The 20,582-nt window shown below is 45.7% G+C and overlaps 1 protein-coding gene across 1 annotated transcript in view; it reads right to left on the bottom strand.

Annotated features, from left to right (window-relative positions):
- The window catches only part of PI15 (peptidase inhibitor 15), a 78,426-nt gene that overhangs the window by 7,850 nt on the left and 49,994 nt on the right, over positions 1–20,582 (bottom strand). The window contains exons 3-5 of the mRNA XM_073679456.1: positions 5,990–6,108; positions 2,043–2,175; positions 367–482 (exon numbers count right to left, since the gene is read on the bottom strand). Coding sequence (XP_073535557.1) covers positions 367–482; positions 2,043–2,175; positions 5,990–6,108 — 368 coding nt within the window. The remainder of the gene's footprint in view (positions 1–366; positions 483–2,042; positions 2,176–5,989; positions 6,109–20,582) is intronic.

The raw sequence follows: 20,582 nt of genomic DNA, 5'->3' as shown, positions 1-20,582 counted from the left end.
AGCCACAGGTGTGTCTCTAATTAACTCAGATGTTGCAAAAAAAAACTATCCGAAGCTCCCAAATACATGACATCACCATATGGGCAGCCCAGAATTGTTTAAAGGCATAGTAATCTTAGTGTATGTAAACTTTTGACTTTGCAGTAAGTAATAAAAATGCCTTAAATCATTCTCTCTCTCATTATTCTGGCATTTGGCAAATATTAAAAGTTATTGTAATCCTAATTGACCTAAAACGGGAAAGGTTTATTCTGATTTCATGTCAGATATTGAGAAAAACATCCATATGTGTCTTTTTATATAGTGTATGTAAACTTTTGGTTTCAACTGTAGATAGATAGAAAGATAGATAGATAGATAACTTACTTGGGTGAATAGTTGCAGACTAAGTAAACAGCTCTTCTCCATACAGAGCCCCATACATTCATGTTGTGACAAGTATTGATTGCACAGCCCACTCTGTTAGTTGTTGCCCAAACCATCTATGAAAAACATAAAATAGTTTGTCATAGATGCAAAGGAAAAATGAAGCCAAAATCCATAGAACCATCTCTTAAGAGAGGACATATCACCCTCATATTGAAGCATGACTTTAATCATCATAAACTGAAGGAAACAAGAGCTAGCACTCAGAAAAGACTCCATATGACCCCTATTCAACTGGAACCTCCCTAACTCTTCTGGTCTTCATTGGAATTTTATATCAGACCCTATGGTACCATAGACCAGTTATGAACTGCGCATCAGTCTCAAATTAATATCAGACAGATGGATAACAATATATAGGTCATGTTTCCTGTCTATGAAAAGCTAAAATCATGGTAGGAAATATGGCATTAATATCTCCTGCCTGGGACATCCAGGTGAGTAAATATCATGAAAATTAGGGATCTCATACAATTTTGGGACTTAACTAGTGATGAGCGAGTATGTTTTGTTAACCCTTTCGCCGAGTATACTCGGCCGAGCACCGAGTATACTTGGCCGAGCACCGAGTATTTATAGCGTGCTCGGGCTTTAAGTTTTCGTCACTCCGGGAACATGATTTGCGACTGTTTGACAGATTTAATACATGTGAGGAATGCCTGTTTTTCCAGCATTCCTCAGATGTACTAAATCTGTCAAACAGTTGCAAATCATGTTCCCCGAGCGACGAAAACTTAAAGCCCGAGCACGCTATAAATACTCGGTGCTCGGCCGAGTATACTCAGCGAAAGGGTTAACAAAACATACTCTCTCATCACTAGACTTAACCACATCCCATTGACCAGCCCCCACGTGAGCACACCAAGGGGAGGTATGTGGGAGTGACTGTCTGTTATCTAATAAATACAGATTCTGAATTATAACCAATGTCAGACCTGGAAGACACAGTTCGCTGTAGTTCTGTACCATTTTCAAAGGAGAGCTTCACTCCATAAAGATCAGAGACATTCCTGGGACCACAGGTTTAGTAATTTTCTTTTATTATGCCTATTTTATGTAATTGTATATACTGTATTGTTTTGTTCCCTTTTGTAACATCTCTTGTATGTTTTTATAAACACTGCCTAAACTAAAATGTATAAAATTTAATTGCTTCATTCCTCTTGTACTATAAACCGGAACCCTGAAGATATACGCTACCAGTAATAGGTGTCCAATTCGTCAGTATAAACAATTGGTGATATCAGCTAGTTTTCTTAGGTTATTGCGGAGCTTGGTAGTGACCATACTGGAGTATATTATGGATATATGTATATATTCCATGCATAGGAATAGAATGTATATATAGTATACGTGCACTGTGAGTTCCGCAATAACTGGCCTAGTAGTGAGAGCAGCCATGGCCTCATCCATCAATCGTCAGTCAACTGTATAATTGTCCTGATAATTGGAGGCAGCGGAGTGCTGGTTCGTGACAAATTGGTGTCAGCGGAGGGATATCTGCGAGATTCCCTGGCTGGCTGTTGACATGGTTTAATATCAAAACACCAGCTGACATGGTTTAATATCAAAACACCAAAATATCGTAAAATTGTTAATATAAGAAATCATATTACCTGTGTATAATGTGTGCACATTGGACCAAAGCATCTTAAAGGACATCTGGGATTGCAGTCTTGAGGATATGGAAATGCATAGTCCTTCACTTCATCATACCATGGTTTCACTAGTTGTAATATCGATTGATATCTAAAACAAAAGTTTATACCAAGATGAATATTTAGAGGTGCATCAGATAACAGTGAAAATTATTGTCCATTCTACTCAGGCAAGTTCCATTCTGTATATATTTATGTACTCAAAAAGGAGAACAACCCAAACATGCGGTCCATAGGACAGTATATAGCGACAAGAAATAACTGAAATTGGTAATGGTTAAAATGCCTTTATTATTGTCAGGACAGTGGTCCGAAATGCGCGTCGGGGTGTACACTGCGCAGTGGGTGATCACTACACAGGTATGTGTTATCTTGCATCTAGAGTTATGATCTGGCAGCACTTGCCCCTCCCCCTTTTTCCTCCCCTATCCTAGGTATGTCTGCCTCAGCACAGACAGACTCGGTGTGACATGATATAATGCACTCAATAGATGGTCATAATTGACAACGCTGATATAGACCAGTATTTACATTGGATATACGTGTATATATATATATTATATATATATATATATATGTATATATATATATATATATATATACATACATACAGTACAGACCAAAAGTTTGGACACACCTTCTCATTTAACGTTTTTTCATGACTATGAAAATTGTACATTCACACTGAAGGCATCAAAATTATAAATTAACACATGTGGAATTATATACTTAACAAAAAAGTGTGAAACAACTGAAAATATGTCTTATATTCTAGGTTCTTCAAAGTAGCCACCTTTTGCTTTGATGACTGCTTTGCACACTCTTGGCATTCTCTTGATGAGCTTCAAGAGGTAGTCACCGGAAATGGTCTTCCAACAATCTTGAAGGAGTTCCCAAAGATGCTTAGCACTTGTTGGCCCTTTTCTTTCACTCTGCGGTCCAGCTCACCCCAAACCATCTCGATTGGGTTCAGGTCTGGTGACTGTGGAGGCCAGGTCATCTGGCGTAGCACCCCATCACTCTCCCTCTTGGTCATATAGCCCTTACACAGCCTGGAGGTGTGTTTGGGGTCATTGTCCTGTTGAAAAATAAATGATGGTCCAACTAAACGCAAACCGGATGGAATAGCATGCAGCTGCAAGATGCTGTGGAAGCCATGCTGGTTCAGTATGCCCTCAATTTTGAATAAATCCCCAACAGTGTCACCAGCAAAGCACCCCCACACCATCACACCTCCTCTTCCATGCTTCACGGTGGGAACCGGGCATGTAGAGTCCATCCGTTCACCTTTTCTGCGTCGCACAAAGACACGGTGGTTGGAACCAAAGATCTCAAATTTGGAGTCATCAAACCAAATCACAGATTTCCACTAGTCTAATGTCCATTCCTTGTGTTCTTTAGCCCAAACAAGTCTCTTCTGCTTGTTGCCTGTCCTTAGCAGTGGTTTCCTAGCAGCTATTTTACCAGGAAGGCCTGCTTTCAAAGTTTTCCCAATTTTTCGTACTGACTGACCTTCATTTCTTAAAGTAATGATGGCCACTCGTTTTTCTTTACTTAGCTGCTTTTTTTCTTGCCATAATACAAATTCTAACAGTCTATTCAGTAGGACTATCAGCTGTGTTTTCACCAGACTTCTGCACAACACAACTGATGGTTCCAACCCCATTTATAAGGCAATAAATCCCACTTATTAAACCTGACAGGGCACACCTGTGAAGTGACAACCATTTCCGGTGACTACCTCTTGAAGCTTATCGAGAGAATGCCAAGAGTGTGCAAAGCAGTCATCAAAGCAAAAGGTGGCTACTTTGAAGAACCTAGAATATAAGACATATTTTCAGTTGTTTCACACTTTTTTGTTAAGTATATAATTCCACATGTGTTAATTCATAGTTTTGATGCCTTCAGTGTGAATGTACAATTTCCATAGTCATAAAAATACAGAAAAAATTTTAAATGAGAAGGTGTGTCCAAACTTTTGGTCTGTACTGTAACATATATATATATATATATATAACACTATCAAGCTATATGTTTATGTTGATGGGCTATACCCATCCCCCAGCAATGTGTTGAGTGTTAGATGAGGTTTTTTCTTGAGTATTGATATACGGGTTCCAGGTTGGTTATATGTATTTACATCTATTCTCATCAATATTTTCTATATATTATATCCACGTATTGATGAACTATTGGATCTGGATGACAATGGGGTTGTAGGATTATTCCATGATAGCACAGATTGTTCTATTCTAGTTTGTCCTCCTGTGTAACAACATCATGCAACAACAATAAGTCTAGTATTGAGTACATGATTCGTGCTGCCCACATACTTTTCCTTTTGTATGTAGTACCATTTTTACCTAATGTTTAATAAAGGTATTTTAACCATTACCAATTTCAGTTATTTCTCGTCGCTATATACTGTCCTATGGACCGCATGTTCTGGTTGTTCTCCTTTTTGTATGCATCTTTACCGAATGGTCTGCCATTCTATGATCCTTGTGCTGACTTCCATATATTGGATTTCATGCCAGAGACTGGATTCCAATACATCTCAGTGTTCATATAGTTTTCCAGTGGTTACACTTTCTATATATTTATGTACTGAATATGACTGTTATACACCATGTAGGTTGTCAGCTACTCTCACTATGCTCCCTATTCACTAAGTCGGATGAAGGGTTACTTGCCACCTAATCTGAGAGGGGCAAAATGTAGAAACAAAGACCCTGATTCCAGCAATATATCACTTATTGGGTTACATAGTGTAGTTTTGCTAAAATCAGTGTTTTATCAGCATGAGATTCTCACTAGAGGACTAGTAAACCTGCTGCCAAATAGTCAAGCATACTAATGAGCTTTATATAACTACATCACTGATTGGCAGCTTTGTGCCTATGCACAGCGTACACAAAAAGCTGTCAATCAGTGGTGTCGGTGGCATTATACAGAACTCAGCATTCAGAGAACTGCTAGATCTGCAGCAGAGAAAACAATGATTTTATCAAAATGACAGCAAGCAGCCCAGTAAATGACACATCACTTGAATCAGGGTCTCTGTCTCTACATTATGCTGGTCTCAGATGTGGTAGCAAAAACCTGGTGGCAGATTCCCATTAATTATATGCACAATCATTCATGATGCAATATCAATTGTTGATAAAGCACAGGGTTGCCAACTGGATTTTTTTCTGCACAGGTTTTAAAAAAGTCATAAACAGCCCAACTTTTTTTTTATGGAGCCATTATAAAACTATAATAAATCATTACGAATTTAAAGGTACAGTATGTGGCTGCAGTTCATAATTCTGATATGAAGACTTTAGCTGCATTTTTTTTATAGGACAGAGCAAAAAAGCGTCCGATTTTTACTGACTAATAGACAGAAATTTGGCACTCCAGATAGGTGCAATGATGAAGTTTATAATAAAGAGCAATCCAGAATGGGAGAGCGCTCTCCTGCATTTTACTAGAGGTGGACCTCACAGCGTTGAGCTCCTAGCAGCCTCAACATAGCAATCTGTACTGACGAAAGTCGATTGTTGACCGAAATGTTTATTACCATTCTGGATTGCTCTTTATAATAAACCTCACCTTGGCACGTATCTGGAGTGCCGAATTTATGTCTATTTATCTACTGGACAGGATCCTCTTTTTTCACCCATCCACTGAAGTACCGTGGCTACCTTCTATTTTTACTGACTGTCTAGGAATTTCTAGATGGTTGTCGACTCTGGAAGAGCTCTTCTGTTCTTCTATATTTACATACTATCAGTGGGAAAGTTGTCATCCCTCTTGAGGAAGTGCTCCTAGATACACTAAGTCTGAACCAGACTTTTGTTGTGTATGTCATGTTCTAAATCTGCAGAAATATATTGTAAAAATATAACTTGCTTTCATACCTTCCTGTCCTCACTGAGAGGTTTTGACCAAGGAATCTCATTAAGTAGGGTGGTCCATGGTCCCAAATACATGCGGCAGCCCAGGCTTCAGCTGACTTTGCCAAGTTCTCATCCCACACCTGTTACAAAAAAGATTTGCAAATTGTAGTTAACTTGATACAAAGTTTGCCAGTTTATGCTCACATGTAAAATGATGAATAGTAATAAATATATTTTTAAATGATTAACCCCTTTACCCCTGAGGGTGGTTTGCACGTTAATGACCAGGCCAATTTTTACAATTCTGACCACTGTCACTTTATGTGGTATTTACTCTGGAACGCTTCAACGGATCCCGCTGATTCTGAGACTGTTTTTTCGTGACATATTGTACTTCATGATAGTGGTAAAATTTATTCGATATCACTTGCGTTTATTTGTGAAAAAAATCGGAAATTAGGCAAAAATTTTGAAAATTTCGCAATTTTCAACATTTTAATTTTTATGCCCTTAAATCAGAGAGATATGTTACACAAAATAGTTTATAAATAACATTTCCCACATGTCTACTTTACATCAGTACAATTTTAGAACCAAATTTTTTTTTAGTAGGGAGCTATAAGGGTTAAAAGTTTACCAGCGATTTCTCATTTTTACAACACCATTTTTTTAGGGACCACATCACATTTGAAGTCACTTTGAGGGGCCTTTATGACAGAAAATACCCAAAAGTGACACCATTCTAAAAACTGCACCCCTCAAGGTGATCAAAACCACATTCAAGAAGTCTATTAACCCTTCAGGTTCTTCACAGGAATTTTTGGAATGTGGAAGAAAAAAATGAACATTTAACTTTTTTCACAAAAATGTTACTTTAAACCCAAATTTTTTTATTTTCGCAGGGGTAACAGGAAAAAATGGACCCCAAAATTTGTTGTACAATTTCTCCTGAGCATGCAGATACCCCATACATCAGGAAAAAGCACTGCTTGGGCGCACGGCAGGGCTCGGAAGGGAAGGAGCGCCATTTGACTTTTTGAATGTAAAATTTGCTTGAATAATTAGCAGACACCATGATGCGTTTGGGGAGACCCTAATGTGCCTAAACAGTGGAAACCCCACACAAGTGACACCATTTTGGAAACTAGACCCCTCAGGGAACTTATCTAGATGTGTGATGAGCACCTTGAACCCCCAGGTGCTTCACAGAAGTTTATAACATTGAGCCATAAAAATAAAATTTTCACATTTTTCCAACAAAAATGTTTTTTTAGCCCCCAATTTTGCATTTTCACAAAGGTAACAGGAGAAATTGCACCATGCAATTTGTTGTGCAATTTCTCCTGAGTAAGCCGAAACCCCATATGTGTGGGAGAACCACTGTTTGGTCGCACGGCAGGGTTCGGAAGGGAAGGAGCGCCATTTGACCTTTTAAATGTAAAATTTGCTTGAATAATTAGCGCTATTTTGCGTTTGGGGAGTCACTGATGTGCCTAAATAGTGGAAACCACACCTCCTCCTCCCAGTGACTCAATTTTGGAACTAGACCCCTCAAGGATTTTATCAAGGGGTATAGTGAACATTTTGAACCTAGAGGTACGACACAGAATTTAATAACATTAGGTCATCATATTGAATAAGTTGTCATTAGTCTTGAGTGCAAGTGCTCGCTATTTGAGTTTGCATCGGGTGCTCGGGTATTCACCAAGTATCGTGGGTACTCAAGTGATATGCTCGAGTCCCTGCCCCGCATGTTTCACGGTTATTAGACACCCAAAAAAAAACATGCGGGGATCGCTCGTGCATGGCAGGCAATCCCCACAAGGTTTTTTTGGCTGTATAACAGCTGCAAAACATTTGGGGCGGAGACTCGAGCATGTCACTCGGTGCATACCCGAGCACCCGATGCAAACTCAAGTAGCAAGCACTTGCGCTCAACATTAGTCGCCATATCATCGTCATTTTTTTCCTTTACTTCTGAAAAAATCCCAACCCCAACCCTAGGCCTAGCCCAACCCTAACTCTAGCCCAACCCTAGCCCATCTGTGACACCCCAGGGGTCTGGTTGCCACAGTGATAGAGATATTACGTCTGAGAGCAGGTGGGAGGTCTCTTGGTCAGGGATCCTATGCATGCCACACCTCCTGCCCAGTCCTGGGAGGGGAAGAACTTCCCCTATAAAAACCTAGGGCTGAGGCAGGGTTAGTGAGTAGAGAAGAAGTAGAGACAGAGAAGAGAAGCAGATATAGGAAAAGAACATCAGGAGCTCTGTGGGAGCAGTGCTATAAAGAGTCAGGGGCTGGCAGCTGCAGAGCTCGCCCTGACTGAGAAGCTATCACCGGACCCGGAGTCCGAGGCTGTGGGGACTAATCTTTACCCAGCAGCAGAAACCGCCCGGCAGGGGATTTCAGGTCCTCTGGCCAAGAAACCCGAAGGCACGGTCACACGCGTGGGACCAGCACCGCCGTCGTGGAGCGGACGCCACTAGAAGGCCCCGAGTCACCGGCCATACGGGTGAGCACCACACGGTACACTCAGGGACGTGGGCTACTTTTACCCGCCTCTAGCAAGGTAGCCAGAAGAGTACAATTAGTTGGGGAGGCCTACAACTCCGCCTGGCCAGGGGAAATCCCATCTGCTCAAAGACTGACCAGGCCCCGATCGCTAGCCAGTACTCCGGGAGGGTCTATCTTTATCACCAGTAAAGACCCTGAACTACACCGCATCGTCTCTGAGTGATTCCTGCTTCCCCCATCATCCACGTCGGCTGCCCTGAGGCCATACCCCTCCCGTTGGGGGTGATACTATCACGCTGCACAATCCTACCACCGGCCTCAGCGGTCTGCCCTGCAGCGGCAGCTCCTTCGCTGCATTCAACGGGTGGCACATCTACCGCTAATACAACGCCACTTAGTCTGACTCCCTGGGCACGGACCGGGTCACCGCCACGAGACTACAACCCTCAACAGATCCGGCTCCGGGTAAGCTCCTGCATGCGCAACGCTGTGCGACACAGGCCCAGGGGTGCGTCAACTTTTGGCGTAGTCGGCAGGATTTCGTGCCCGCAACCACCGGGTACTGCGTGCCTGAAAAAGACTGTTCAAACTTACCAGTGGTGAAGATTCCCGCCATCCGTGGAGGTTTCCCGCCATCCGGCGCCATCTTCTGCCTTCTTCCCGCCATCCGTGGAGTTTTCCCGCCGTTGGACGCCATCTTGAAGACGCCGCGCGGGAAGAAGAGGGGCGTGGACTCCGAAAGCGCGCGAGAACTGAAGCCCCGCCTCACGTCCGGACGTTGCGTAAGGTCCTGGAAGGAGCCCAGCAGACGCCGACGTCACAGGAGCGCGACGGAAGGTCCTCAACCCTGACGATCCACTGCGGAGCCGTGGCCTACGGAAGAGGATCATCGCAAGGTAGGCCACGGTCCACTAGGGGGGAGGAAGATGTCGGATACGGAGGAGAGCTTCACTGCCTCAACCCCCGCCAGCGCCAGCGCTGCTGCAGTCATGCCTTTCACCATGCCCTATATCCCGGGAGCGGCCTGGCTACCCCAGTACTCAGGGGAGTCACATACCCTGCATGACTTTAGAGAAAAGCTGGATAGCCTCTTCCAGGTGTATCCCCTCACAGAAGAGCAAAAAGTGAGCATCCTGGTTGGCCCAATTAACCGGGGCAGCCCAAAGGGAGGTAAAGTCCTGGCCACCTGGGGGGAGGACTGTTGCAGGGATACTAACCCGGCTGAGGGACACCTTTGATACCCGCACCTCAGCCGAGATCAAGCTTAGATTCTACGGGTGCAAGCAGCGAGCACAAGAGAGTATAAGGGACTATGCCCTGAACCTACAAGAGGCCCTGAGAGCCATTAAGCAGACCGACCCTGACGGCGTGGGAGACGAGGACAGGCTGTTGACTGAACAATTTATAGAGGGTTTATATTGCAATGCCCACCGAACCCAGTTGCGGGCAATGGCCTTACAGGACCCTCATCTGGGATTTGCACAGTTCAAGGACAGAGCCATCCGGGTGCTCCGAGAACCGGCACCAGGTGGCGTTGTGACCCACAGACGCCCCACTACCACTTACCACCAGGAGGCGGCACCCTTGTCGGCAGGGCCTGTGGGAGCTGATGCGCAGGCTTTGAACAATGACCCGGCTCCAGACCTGCACCATCAGGTCCAAGAGCTAGCTAAAAGCGTTGCCGTGCTAACCCGAACTGTGCAGTCTTTACAGGTTTCCACTCCAGGGAAGATCCAGCTGGCATCCGGACCGGAGGACATCCCGTGGCGTCGACCAAGGAGGACCCCACCGGCCAGAGGAAGACCCAGCGACCGATACAACGAGGACGGACAACCCATCTGCCGCCGCTGCAATCAACCCGGACATATGGCAAGGTACTGTCCTTTAAACTGGCACAACCTGGGGTAGAGGGCCAAACCCCAGGAAAAAGATCATCAGGCCCATCGAACTGGCGCGACAAATATGTGGGAGGACGTCCAGTCTTGCCTGTGGTACTGGATGGCATCCCCATGAGTGCCCTACTGGACACCGGGTCACAGGTTACCACTATCCCGTACGTGCTCTTCAAGCAGTACTGGAATGACTCGGATATCACCCGCTACCCTGACGACGACTTGAGTATCATCGCCAGCAATGGTCAGCCCGTGCCACAGATTGGATTTAAAGAGGTGACCATTAAAATCGGTATAGTCGAATTGGCGGCACAGGGACTGATCATTGTAGACATTGACAAGCACGAGAGTCACCCAAAGATAACTCTAGGAACTAATGTAATTGAAAATTGTCTTGCAGAGGTGATTTTCCTTTTACAGCAGGTTGCCAAGAACGCCAGCTCCGGCCAGCAGCGAGTGCTCCAGAAAAAGATCCGGGCACTGATGCGACGGCAACAGATAGAACTCTCCGGTGGTGAGATTGGTAGCGTAAGAATGTGTGACCCTTTTCCTATTGCCATGCCCCCAAAAAGTGAAATGATGATTTGGTGCCGGGCAGCTATTGGTCTGAGAGGTAGAGATTACCAGGCAATGGTAGAACCAGTTTACTCAGACAGTAGGCCCACCATTTTGACAGCACGGGGGGTGGTCAATGTACGCCATGGGAGGGTGCCCATTCGCATAATAAATATCGGGAAGAGGGAAGTGTACCTGCCCCGGTATGCCACGCTAGCCAAATTGTATACCATCAATCAAAATTCCATACAGTCCGTAGAACCCTTGCCTCCATCTTCCCCGGAGGAAGGTAACGGCTCTAAGGAAACAATGGAGGACTGGTGTCAGCAACTACATTTGGGTACTGACTCCACTCCCTCACACCAGAGACAGGGAGTCTATCGGGTGGTTCAAGAGTAAGAGAGAGTGTTTAGTAAAGACCCGTTAGACTTCGGGCGAGTCAAGGGGGTAGAACACCACATCCCCACGGGAGACCATCTTCCCATAAAAGAGAGGTATCGACCCGTACCCCCTGCACACTACCAACACGCCAAGGGGATGCTTAGGGACATGAAGGAGGCTGGGGTGATCAGGGATAGCTGTAGCCCCTGGGCAGCTCCACTAGTCTTAGTCAAAAAGAAAGACAACACCATGAGGATGTGTGTAGATTACCGGAAAATCAACCGTATCACACACAAGGATGCGTACCCCTTACCAAGGATAGAGGAGTCTTTGGCTGCTTTAAGATCTGCTAACTTCTTCTCTACCTTGGATCTCACTAGCGGGTACTGGCATGTTCCTGTAGCAGAGGCGGACCGGGAGAAGACCGCATTCACCACCCCGATGGGACTTAGCGAGTTTACCTGCATGCCGTTCGGACTCTGTAACGCACCAGGAACCTTTCAATGTTTAATGGAGTGCTGTCTGGGCCACAGAAACTTCGAGACGGTCCTGTTGTACCTGGACGATGTCATCGTATATTCCAAGACTTATGAGGACCACCTGAAACACCTGGCGGAAGTGTTCGAAGCTCTGGCAAACTACGGCCTAAAGGTAAAACCCTCCAAGTGTCACCTCCTAAAACCAAAGGTGCAGTACCTGGGACACGTGGTGAGCGCTGACGGAGTGGCTCCCGACCCTGATAAGATCACCGCAATTAAGGAATGGCCAAGTCCCTCCAGTGTAAAGGAAGTGCGGCAGTTCCTCGGGTTGGTAGGCTATTACCGCAGATTCATCCCCGGTTTCACCAAAAAGGCAGCTCCTATGCAGGACCTCCTGATAGGCCAGTCCCGGAAGGCCAAGAACCAGAAGCCGCCCTTCAAATGGGAGAAGTTAGAAGAAGAGTACTTCCGCCAGCTGAAGATGGCCCTCACGGGGGATGAAATCCTGGCGTACCCTGATTACAGCCAGCCCTTTATCCTCTACACCGACGCAAGTAACATCGGGCTAGGAGCCGTACTGTCCCAGATCCAGCAGGGGAAAGAACGAGTAATCGCTTACGCCAGTCGAAAACTGCGACCCACCGAAAGAAACCCTGAGAATTACAGCTCATTTAAGCTAGAGTTCCTGGCAGTGGTGTGGGCAGTCACCGAACGCTTTAAGCACTACCTCGCTTCTTCCCGGTTCACCGTGTACACGGATAACAACCCGTTGACACACCTGGACACGGCAAGACTCGGTGTCCTAGAGCAGAGATGGATGGCCCGTCTGTCCAACTACGAGTTCACAATCAAATACCGGGCAGGACGCTCCAATACCAACGCGGACGCCCTGTCCAGGATGCCAAACCTACCGGACGTAGGAGAAGATCCAGAGGGACTGGAAGAAGTCGAACTCCCCGTGTTCCACCGTCATGGGACTATCCAGTATTCCCATCGGGTAAGGAGTAAGCAAGCCGCTACGGTTAACCCCTTGCCTCACTACAACTTTGAGGAAACGCAAGACAGTGACCCTGCCGTCCGACTGGTGAAGGAGATGCTGACTCGGCCAGAGGCTCGCCTTGACCCAGACGCTCTGGAAGAAGCCAAACAACTGTGGGCTGAGAAGAGTCGACTGTTCCTTTACAAGGGGAAGTTGTGCCGCAGAATGGTTAACTCCCGGACGCATGAACTAATCTGGCAAGTAGTGGTGCCACGAAGAGACGCAGCCATGGTGATGGAGGCATACCACGACGGGGCTGGACACTTCGGATGGAAGAAGCTGGAGTTCCTGCTGCGCGGGCGGTTCCACTGGGTAGGCATGAGGGGAACCATCGAGAGGTGGTGCAGAGACTGTGGCCCGTGCAACCTAAGAAGGAAGGACCGTGCCAGCCAGAAGACCCCCCTTCAGTCCATCGTCACCAAGCAGCGTTGGAACTGGTAGCCTTGGATCATGTAAAACTGACCCCAAGCAGAAGTGGCTACGTCTACGCGCTAACCATTGTGGATCATTACTCCCGGTTCTTGGTTGTCGTCCCCGTTAAGGACTTAACAGCTCAAACAGCAGCTAGAGCCTTCCAGCAGCACTTCTGCCGTCCACACGGGTACCCGGACCAAGTGCTGATGGACCAGGGACCTGCCTTTGAAGCGGAGGTCTTCCAGGAATTCTGCAATCTGTATGGCTGCCGGAAGATAAGGACGACACCCTATCATCCGCAAACTAATGGACTCTGTGAGAAAATGAACCAGGTGGTAATGGATCTTCTGAAAACGTTGCCCCTGGAAGAACGCAGTCTGTGGCCTGAGAAGCTGCCCGACCTGGTGGACCTGTACAACTACATCCCTGTAGGTTCCACCAACTGTACCCCGGCTTACCTAATGAGGGCAAGGCCTGGTAAGCTACCTGTTGACCTGGAGATGGGAGTCCTGACACCTGAGGACACTTCACCGGAAGCAGACTGGGACACAGAGAGGCAGCAGCAGTACCGGAAAGTACAGGAGAGCGTGGAGCGAAGTCTCTGTCTCGCTAGGGAAAGACAAGAGAAAACTTACAACCAGCATGCTCCCGCTGTTCCCCTGGTACTAGAGATGAGCGTTGTTCTACTCGAACTGTTCGCCAATCTCAAATTCGAGCTGTTTTGGGCGGTGTTCGAGCCGTTCGGCGAACACGAACAATTTGAGAAAAATTCGGCTGTTCGAGGTTATGTTCGATAACTGTTCGTGCACCAAAATCATAACTGGATTTTTTCTCAGTAATGATGAAAATTAATGTTAATACGCAGTTTGAGTGTACAGCGGGGTGGGGGGAGGGGCAGGGGATGGATCTCTGCAGGAACAATGAAGATCTCCATTTTTTTTTCTCTTTCCCGCATTTACAGTGGGGAGGTGCAATCTGTCAGCCTATCAGCAGCGCACACACGGAGCGAAGTGCTTTTTTTCACACAAGCAAGGGCATGTGTCATTGGCAGTGTATGTCACATGTCCTTGCCCTATAAGACCAAGTCATTTTCCCCGTCGCCACCATTTTCTCACTGCTGCAGCTGCGTGTTAGACGGCACCGCTGTTGCTGTGTGCGCTATACCTTGTTAATTTCAAGCCAATTTTCGCACAAATATACAGATAGCTTGGGAGTAGGGAATAGTTGTGATTGCAGTCCTTTTAAGGACTAGGTTACAGCATTTCCTACGACTTTTATCAGGGAGGTCTGTGCTCTTAAATAGATCGGTTGTGGGAGTAAAGACTAATTGTAATTGCAGTCCTTTTCAGGACTAGGTTACATGAGTTCCTATCAGTTTTTGCCAGGCAGGTCTGTGCCAGTGCTGTGCAAGTTTTTTTCACAGCATTTGGCTGAATCTAGCAAAGCTAATCCTTTTTGGCCTATTGCAGAGTGTGTTAGTCAGTGGAGTAGCCTATCTGTGTTGCAAGATATACCACCTGTGTATAGAATACCAATTTTTTTACTGCACCTAGTGAAGTAAAATCTTTTGGGCATAGCATCATTCTATTAGTCCATCTATACTGACCTCCATCAGGTTGCAAATTAAAACTAATTTTTATCTGCATCTACAGTACCTCTGAAAAAATATTTGGGCTTCTAGCAGTGTGTGGGACTTGTTCTATTAGTCCATCTATACTGACCTCCATCAGGTTGCAAACTGAATATATTTTTTTCTGCATCTACCTCTGAAAAAATATTGGGCTTCTAGCTGTGTGTGGGTCTTGTTCTATTAATCCATCTATACTGACCTCCATCAGGTTGCAAACTGAATATATTTTTTTCTGCATCTACCTCTGAAAAAATATTTGGCCTTCTAGTAGTGTGTCGGACTTTCTCTATTAGTCCATCTATACTGACCTCCATCAGGTTGCAAATTAAAACTAATTTTTATCTGCATCTACAGTACCTCTGAAAAAATATTTGGGCTTCTAGCAGTGTGTGGGACTTGTTCTATTAGTCCATCTATACTGATCTCCATCAGGTTGCAAACTGAATATATTTTTTTCTGCATCTACCTCTGAAAAAATATTGGGCTTCTAGCTGTGTGTGGGTCTTGTTCTATTAATCCATCTATACTGACCACCATCAGGTTGCAAACTGAATATATTTTTTTCTGCATCTACCTCTGAAAAAATATTTGGCCTTCTAGTAGTGTGTCGGACTTTCTCTATTAGTCCATCTATACTGACCTCCATCAGGTTGCAAATTAAAACTAATTTTTATCTGCATCTACAGTACCTCTGAAAAAATATTTGGGCTTCTAGCAGTGTGTGGGACTTGTTCTATTAGTCCATCTATACTGACCTCCATCAGGTTGCAAACTGAATATAGTTTTTTCTGCATCTACCTCTGAAAAAATATTGGGCTTCTAGCTGTGTGTGGGTCTTGTTCTATTAATCCATCTATACTGACCTCCATCAGGTTGCAAACTGAATATATTTTTTTCTGCATCTACCTCTGAAAAAATATTTGGCCTTCTAGTAGTGTGTCGGACTTTCTCTATTAGTCCATCTATACTGACCTCCATCAGGTTGCAAATTAAAACTAATTTTTATCTGCATCTACAGTACCTCTGAAAAAATATTTGGGCTTCTAGCAGTGTGTGGGACTTGTTCTATTAGTCCATCTATACTGACCTCCATTAGGTTGCAAACTGAATATATTTTTTTCTGCATCTACCTCTGAAAAAATATTGGGCTTCTAGCTGTGTGTGGGTCTTGTTCTATTAATCCATCTATACTGACCTCCATCAGGTTGCAAACTGAATATATTTTTTTCTGCATCTACCTCTGAAAAAATATTTGGCCTTCTAGTAGTGTGTCGGACTTTCTCTATTAGTCCATCTATACTGACCTCCATCAGGTTGCAAATTAAAACTAATTTTTATCTGCATCTACAGTACCTCTGAAAAAAATATTTGGGCTTCTAGCTGTGTGTGGGACTTGTTGTATTAGTCCATCTATACTGACCTCCATCAGGTTGCAAACTGAATATATTTTTTTCTGCATCTACCTCTGAAAAAATATTTGGCCTTCTAGTAGTGTGTCGGACTTTCTCTATTAGTCCATCTATACTGACCTCCATCAGGTTGCAAATTAAAAATAATTTTTATCTGCATCTACAGTACCTCTGAAAAAATATTTGGGCTTCTAGCTGTGTGCGGGACTTGTTGTATTAGTCCATCTATACTGACCTCCATCAGGTTGCAAACTGAATATATTTTTTTCTGCATCTACCTCTGAAAAAATATTTGGCCTTCTAGTAGTGTGTCGGACTTTCTCTATTAGTCCATCTATACTGACCTCCATCAGGTTGCATATTAAAACTAATTTTTATCTGCATCTACAGTACCTCTGAAAAATTATTTGGGCTTCTAGCAGTGTGTGGGACTTGTTCTATTAGTCCATATATACTGACCTCCATCAGGTTGCAAACTGAATATATTTTTTTCTGCATCTACCTCTGATAAAATATTGGGCTTCTAGCTGTGTGTGGGTCTTGTTCTATTAATCCATCTATACTGACCTCCATCAGGTTGCAAACTGAATATAATTTTTTTCTGCATCTAGCTCTGAAAAAATATTTGGCCTTCTAGTAGTGTGTCGGACTTTCTCTATTAGTCCATCTATACTGACCTCCATCAGGTTGCAAATTCAAAATAATTTTTTTCTGCATCTAACCCAGCCAATAGTTTTGGCCTAATACCACAGTTTGGCCACTCAGCTCTGCTCGGTTACCATCCATTGTTTTTTTGTGCAAACAACTCCAGAGTTGTGAATTAGTTAACCACCAAAATGAGTGGAAAAAGGCCTGCTGCTGGTGGAAAGGGGAATAGGCGTGTTGGGAAGGGGAAAAAAGGTTGTGTCCGTGGGGTAGGTGTTAAAGCAACAGTAACATCTGCAGAAGAAAGACCATCTTCCAGCCAAACTAAAATGTCTACTTCTTTTAGCGGACAATGTGATAAGATCCCTTTCTTACGGCCACGCCAATCGCTACAAATTCCAGATGAGGCACAAGAACAGCAGGTGCTTCAACGGATATCAAGTGCTCCTTTAAGTGGGCTCTCCTCCACATCAACTTCAACATCACAAATACTCCAGTCCTCAAAGGTGTCACCCAAATCGCACTTGCTTCCTCACAGCTCCCAAATCTCCAGATGCCCGTCTGAGTATGAGGTAGAACAGATGGTTGAGTCTGCAGAGCTGTTTACTCATACTATAGCCTGGGAATCAGAGGTCGACTCCAGCGCTTCTGTGAATCCAGACGAGGAAATGATCTGCACTGATGCCCAGAATCTTTATGAGTCGGATCCAGGACCAGACGCAGAAGGTTCTGACCATAATGTAGACCCTCATTCCCAAACTGTAACTCCTGTTGGTGGAGACAATGAGGAAGACGATGATAAGACTCAAATACCTGATTGGAGCGACAACTTTAGTTTTTTGTCAGGGCAGGAACAGGTTGGCTCTGAGGACGACGGGAGTGATAACGCACAGGGTGATGATGATGAGGTCGGAGATCCCACTTACTATCAACCCACTGTCAGCCAAGAGATGAGGTCAGCAGAGGAGGTGGAGGAAGATGCTAGTGACGACGAGGTCAGGTTGCGCCTTCCTGGACAGAGACGTAGTACTGGAAGCACGTCAACAACTGCATCCTCAAACACAACTCTGCCTCTCACCACAAGTCGTGGTGGCTCTTCAGGTCGCATGGGTGCTAAGCCTTGCATAGCCTGGGCATTTTTTCAGATCGATAAAGATGACCCAACTCGTGTTATCTGTAACATTTGTCAGCAAAAGCTAAGTAGAGGCCAAAAAATACATAGTTTGAGTACTTCATGCATGAACCGGCACATGGACATGAAGCATAAGTTGCAGTGGGAAGCTCAGTGTGCTACAATGCGGCCTAGCCGGCCGGGCCAACCACCGTCTGCCATATCTTGTGCATCCGCGGGCCTCTTCATCCTCTGTGACTGGGGGGACAGCAGTCACACCTGTTTTGGGGCGCAGACCTGCCACCTCTTTACCCACAACAGCCAGCGTGATAGGCAGGTCATCATTTTCTTTGGAGGTGGTAACACCAGCTGGTGTTGAGCGCTGTCCGACATCGATAGCACCACCTTTGGATGAAGGCAACCTAACATGTCCGCCTGCATCTTCCTCACAGACCGGCAGTTTGCCGGGGACACCCTTATCAACCCCGTCTAAGCACAATAGCCAGCCCTCGGTCCCTCAGATGTGGACAAGTAAAAGACCATTTCCTCCTAGCCATGAGAAAGCTAAGAGGTTGAATTTCACCATCTGCAAGCTCTTGGCTACAGAAATGCTGCCTTTCCGCCTGGTGGACACAGAGGATTTTCGAGACCTTATGTCCGTCGCAGTGCCCCAGTACCAGATGCCCAGTCGGCACTACTTCTCAAAGAAAGGTGTGTCTGCGCTCCACCAGCATGTCGCACACAACATCACCGCTTCTTTGAGAAACTCTGTGTGTGACAGGGTGCATTTCACCACAGACACTTGGACGAGTAGGCATGGACAGGGGCGTTACATGTCGCTGACTGGGCACTGGGTAACTATGGTGACAGCAGGACAAGGGGCTGCTGTCCAAGTCTTGCCGTCCCCACGAGTTGTGCGTCAATCCTCTTTATGTCAAAGTTCCTCCACTGCTTCTGCCTCCTCAACCTCCTCTCGGTCTTCCACCTGCACCCAAAGCCTGTCTGGTCATGCCACAAGCTTTCTAACTGCGCAGAAGGGATCCTGCACACCTCCTTACTATGCTGGCAGTAGGGCTCAACGTCATCAGGCGGTTTTTACATTGAAATGTCTGGGAAATGTGAGTCACACAGCTGAGGAGTTGTGGTCAGCTCTGGAGAACCAATTTCATGAATGGTTGTCTCCACTGGACCTGAAACCAGGGAAGGCCATGTGCGACAATGCTGCAAACCTGGGTGCGGCCCTTCGCCGGGGCAATGTCACACACGTGCCTTGTATGGCTCACGTGTTGAACCTGGTTGTCCAGCAATTTTTAGCCCACTATCCCAGACTAGATGGCCTTCTGCAGAGGGCACGGTCGCTGTGTGCTCACTTCCGCCATTCGCATCCCGCAGCTCAGCGACTTACATCTCTACAGAAGTCGTTGGGCCTGCCATTTCACCGGCTAAAATGCGATGTGCCTACCCGGTGGAATTCAACTCTGCACATGTTGCAGCGACTGTGGCAGCACCGACAAGCCCTGGTGCAATACGTTCTGACGTATAGCCTGGGCCAACGAGATTCAGAGGTGGGGCAAATCACGCTGGAGGAGTGGTCTCAGATCAGGGACCTATGCACCCTTCGCACAGTTTTGAAATGGCGACGAAGATGTTTAGTGCTGACGATGCCATTATCAGCATGACTATTCCGGTGATTTACATGCTGGAGCACATGTTAAACAGAATTCGGAGTCAGGTGGTGGCACAAGAGGAGGTGGAGGAAGTAGAGGAGGAGGAGTTGTATGCGGAAGGGCTAACATCTGCAAGGTCCAGAAGGTCGGCAGCACCAAGGCGGCAGGCATGTGAGGGTGGGGGAGATGGTTTTACCAGGGCGCATGGTAGCAGCCAAACTAGTGAGGAAGGTGCAGGAGCCCAGGAAGAAGTGGAGGACGAACTGATGGAAGACTCATCAGATGAGGGAGACCTTGATCACATTTCTGTTGTGCGAGGTTGGGGGGAGAGGACAGAGGAAGGAAGCATGATTGTTACCTCGCCACCAACACAACAGGGACTTGGTGCTCCTGGATGCGCAACACACATGAGTGCCTTCTTGCTTCACTACCTGCAACATGACCCTCGAATTGTGAGAATTAGAAATAATCCTGACTACTGGGTTGCCACACTGTTAGATCCCCGGTACAAAAGTAAATTTGCAGAAATTATTCCTGCCATAGAAAGGGATGCACGCATGCAGGAGTATCAGCAGAGACTGTTGCAGAATCTTACATGTGCTTTTCCACAAAATACCAGTGGTGCACGTAGTGAATCTCACAGTTCCAACTTGCCAACCGTGGGACCGTCAAGTGTTCAGCACTCAAACCGTAACAGAACCACAGTATCTGCTGGTAACATCAATTTTGCGGAATCATTTCACCACTTTTTTAGCCCATCCTTTGCAAGGCCACAGGAGACAAGAAGTCTGACACATAGTCAACGCCTAGAGACGATGGTACAGGAGTATCTCCAAGTAAACATTGAAGCCACGACTGTGTCACTGGACCCTTGCT

This window comes from Phyllobates terribilis, unplaced genomic scaffold (assembly GCF_046119375.1).
Source record: "Phyllobates terribilis strain yellow unplaced genomic scaffold, ASM4611937v1 Scaffold_4__5_contigs__length_816908805, whole genome shotgun sequence".
NCBI lineage: Eukaryota > Metazoa > Chordata > Amphibia > Anura > Dendrobatidae > Phyllobates > Phyllobates terribilis.
The sequence above is the reverse complement of the archived record's forward strand: the minus strand, read 5'-3'. Positions and strand labels throughout refer to the sequence as shown.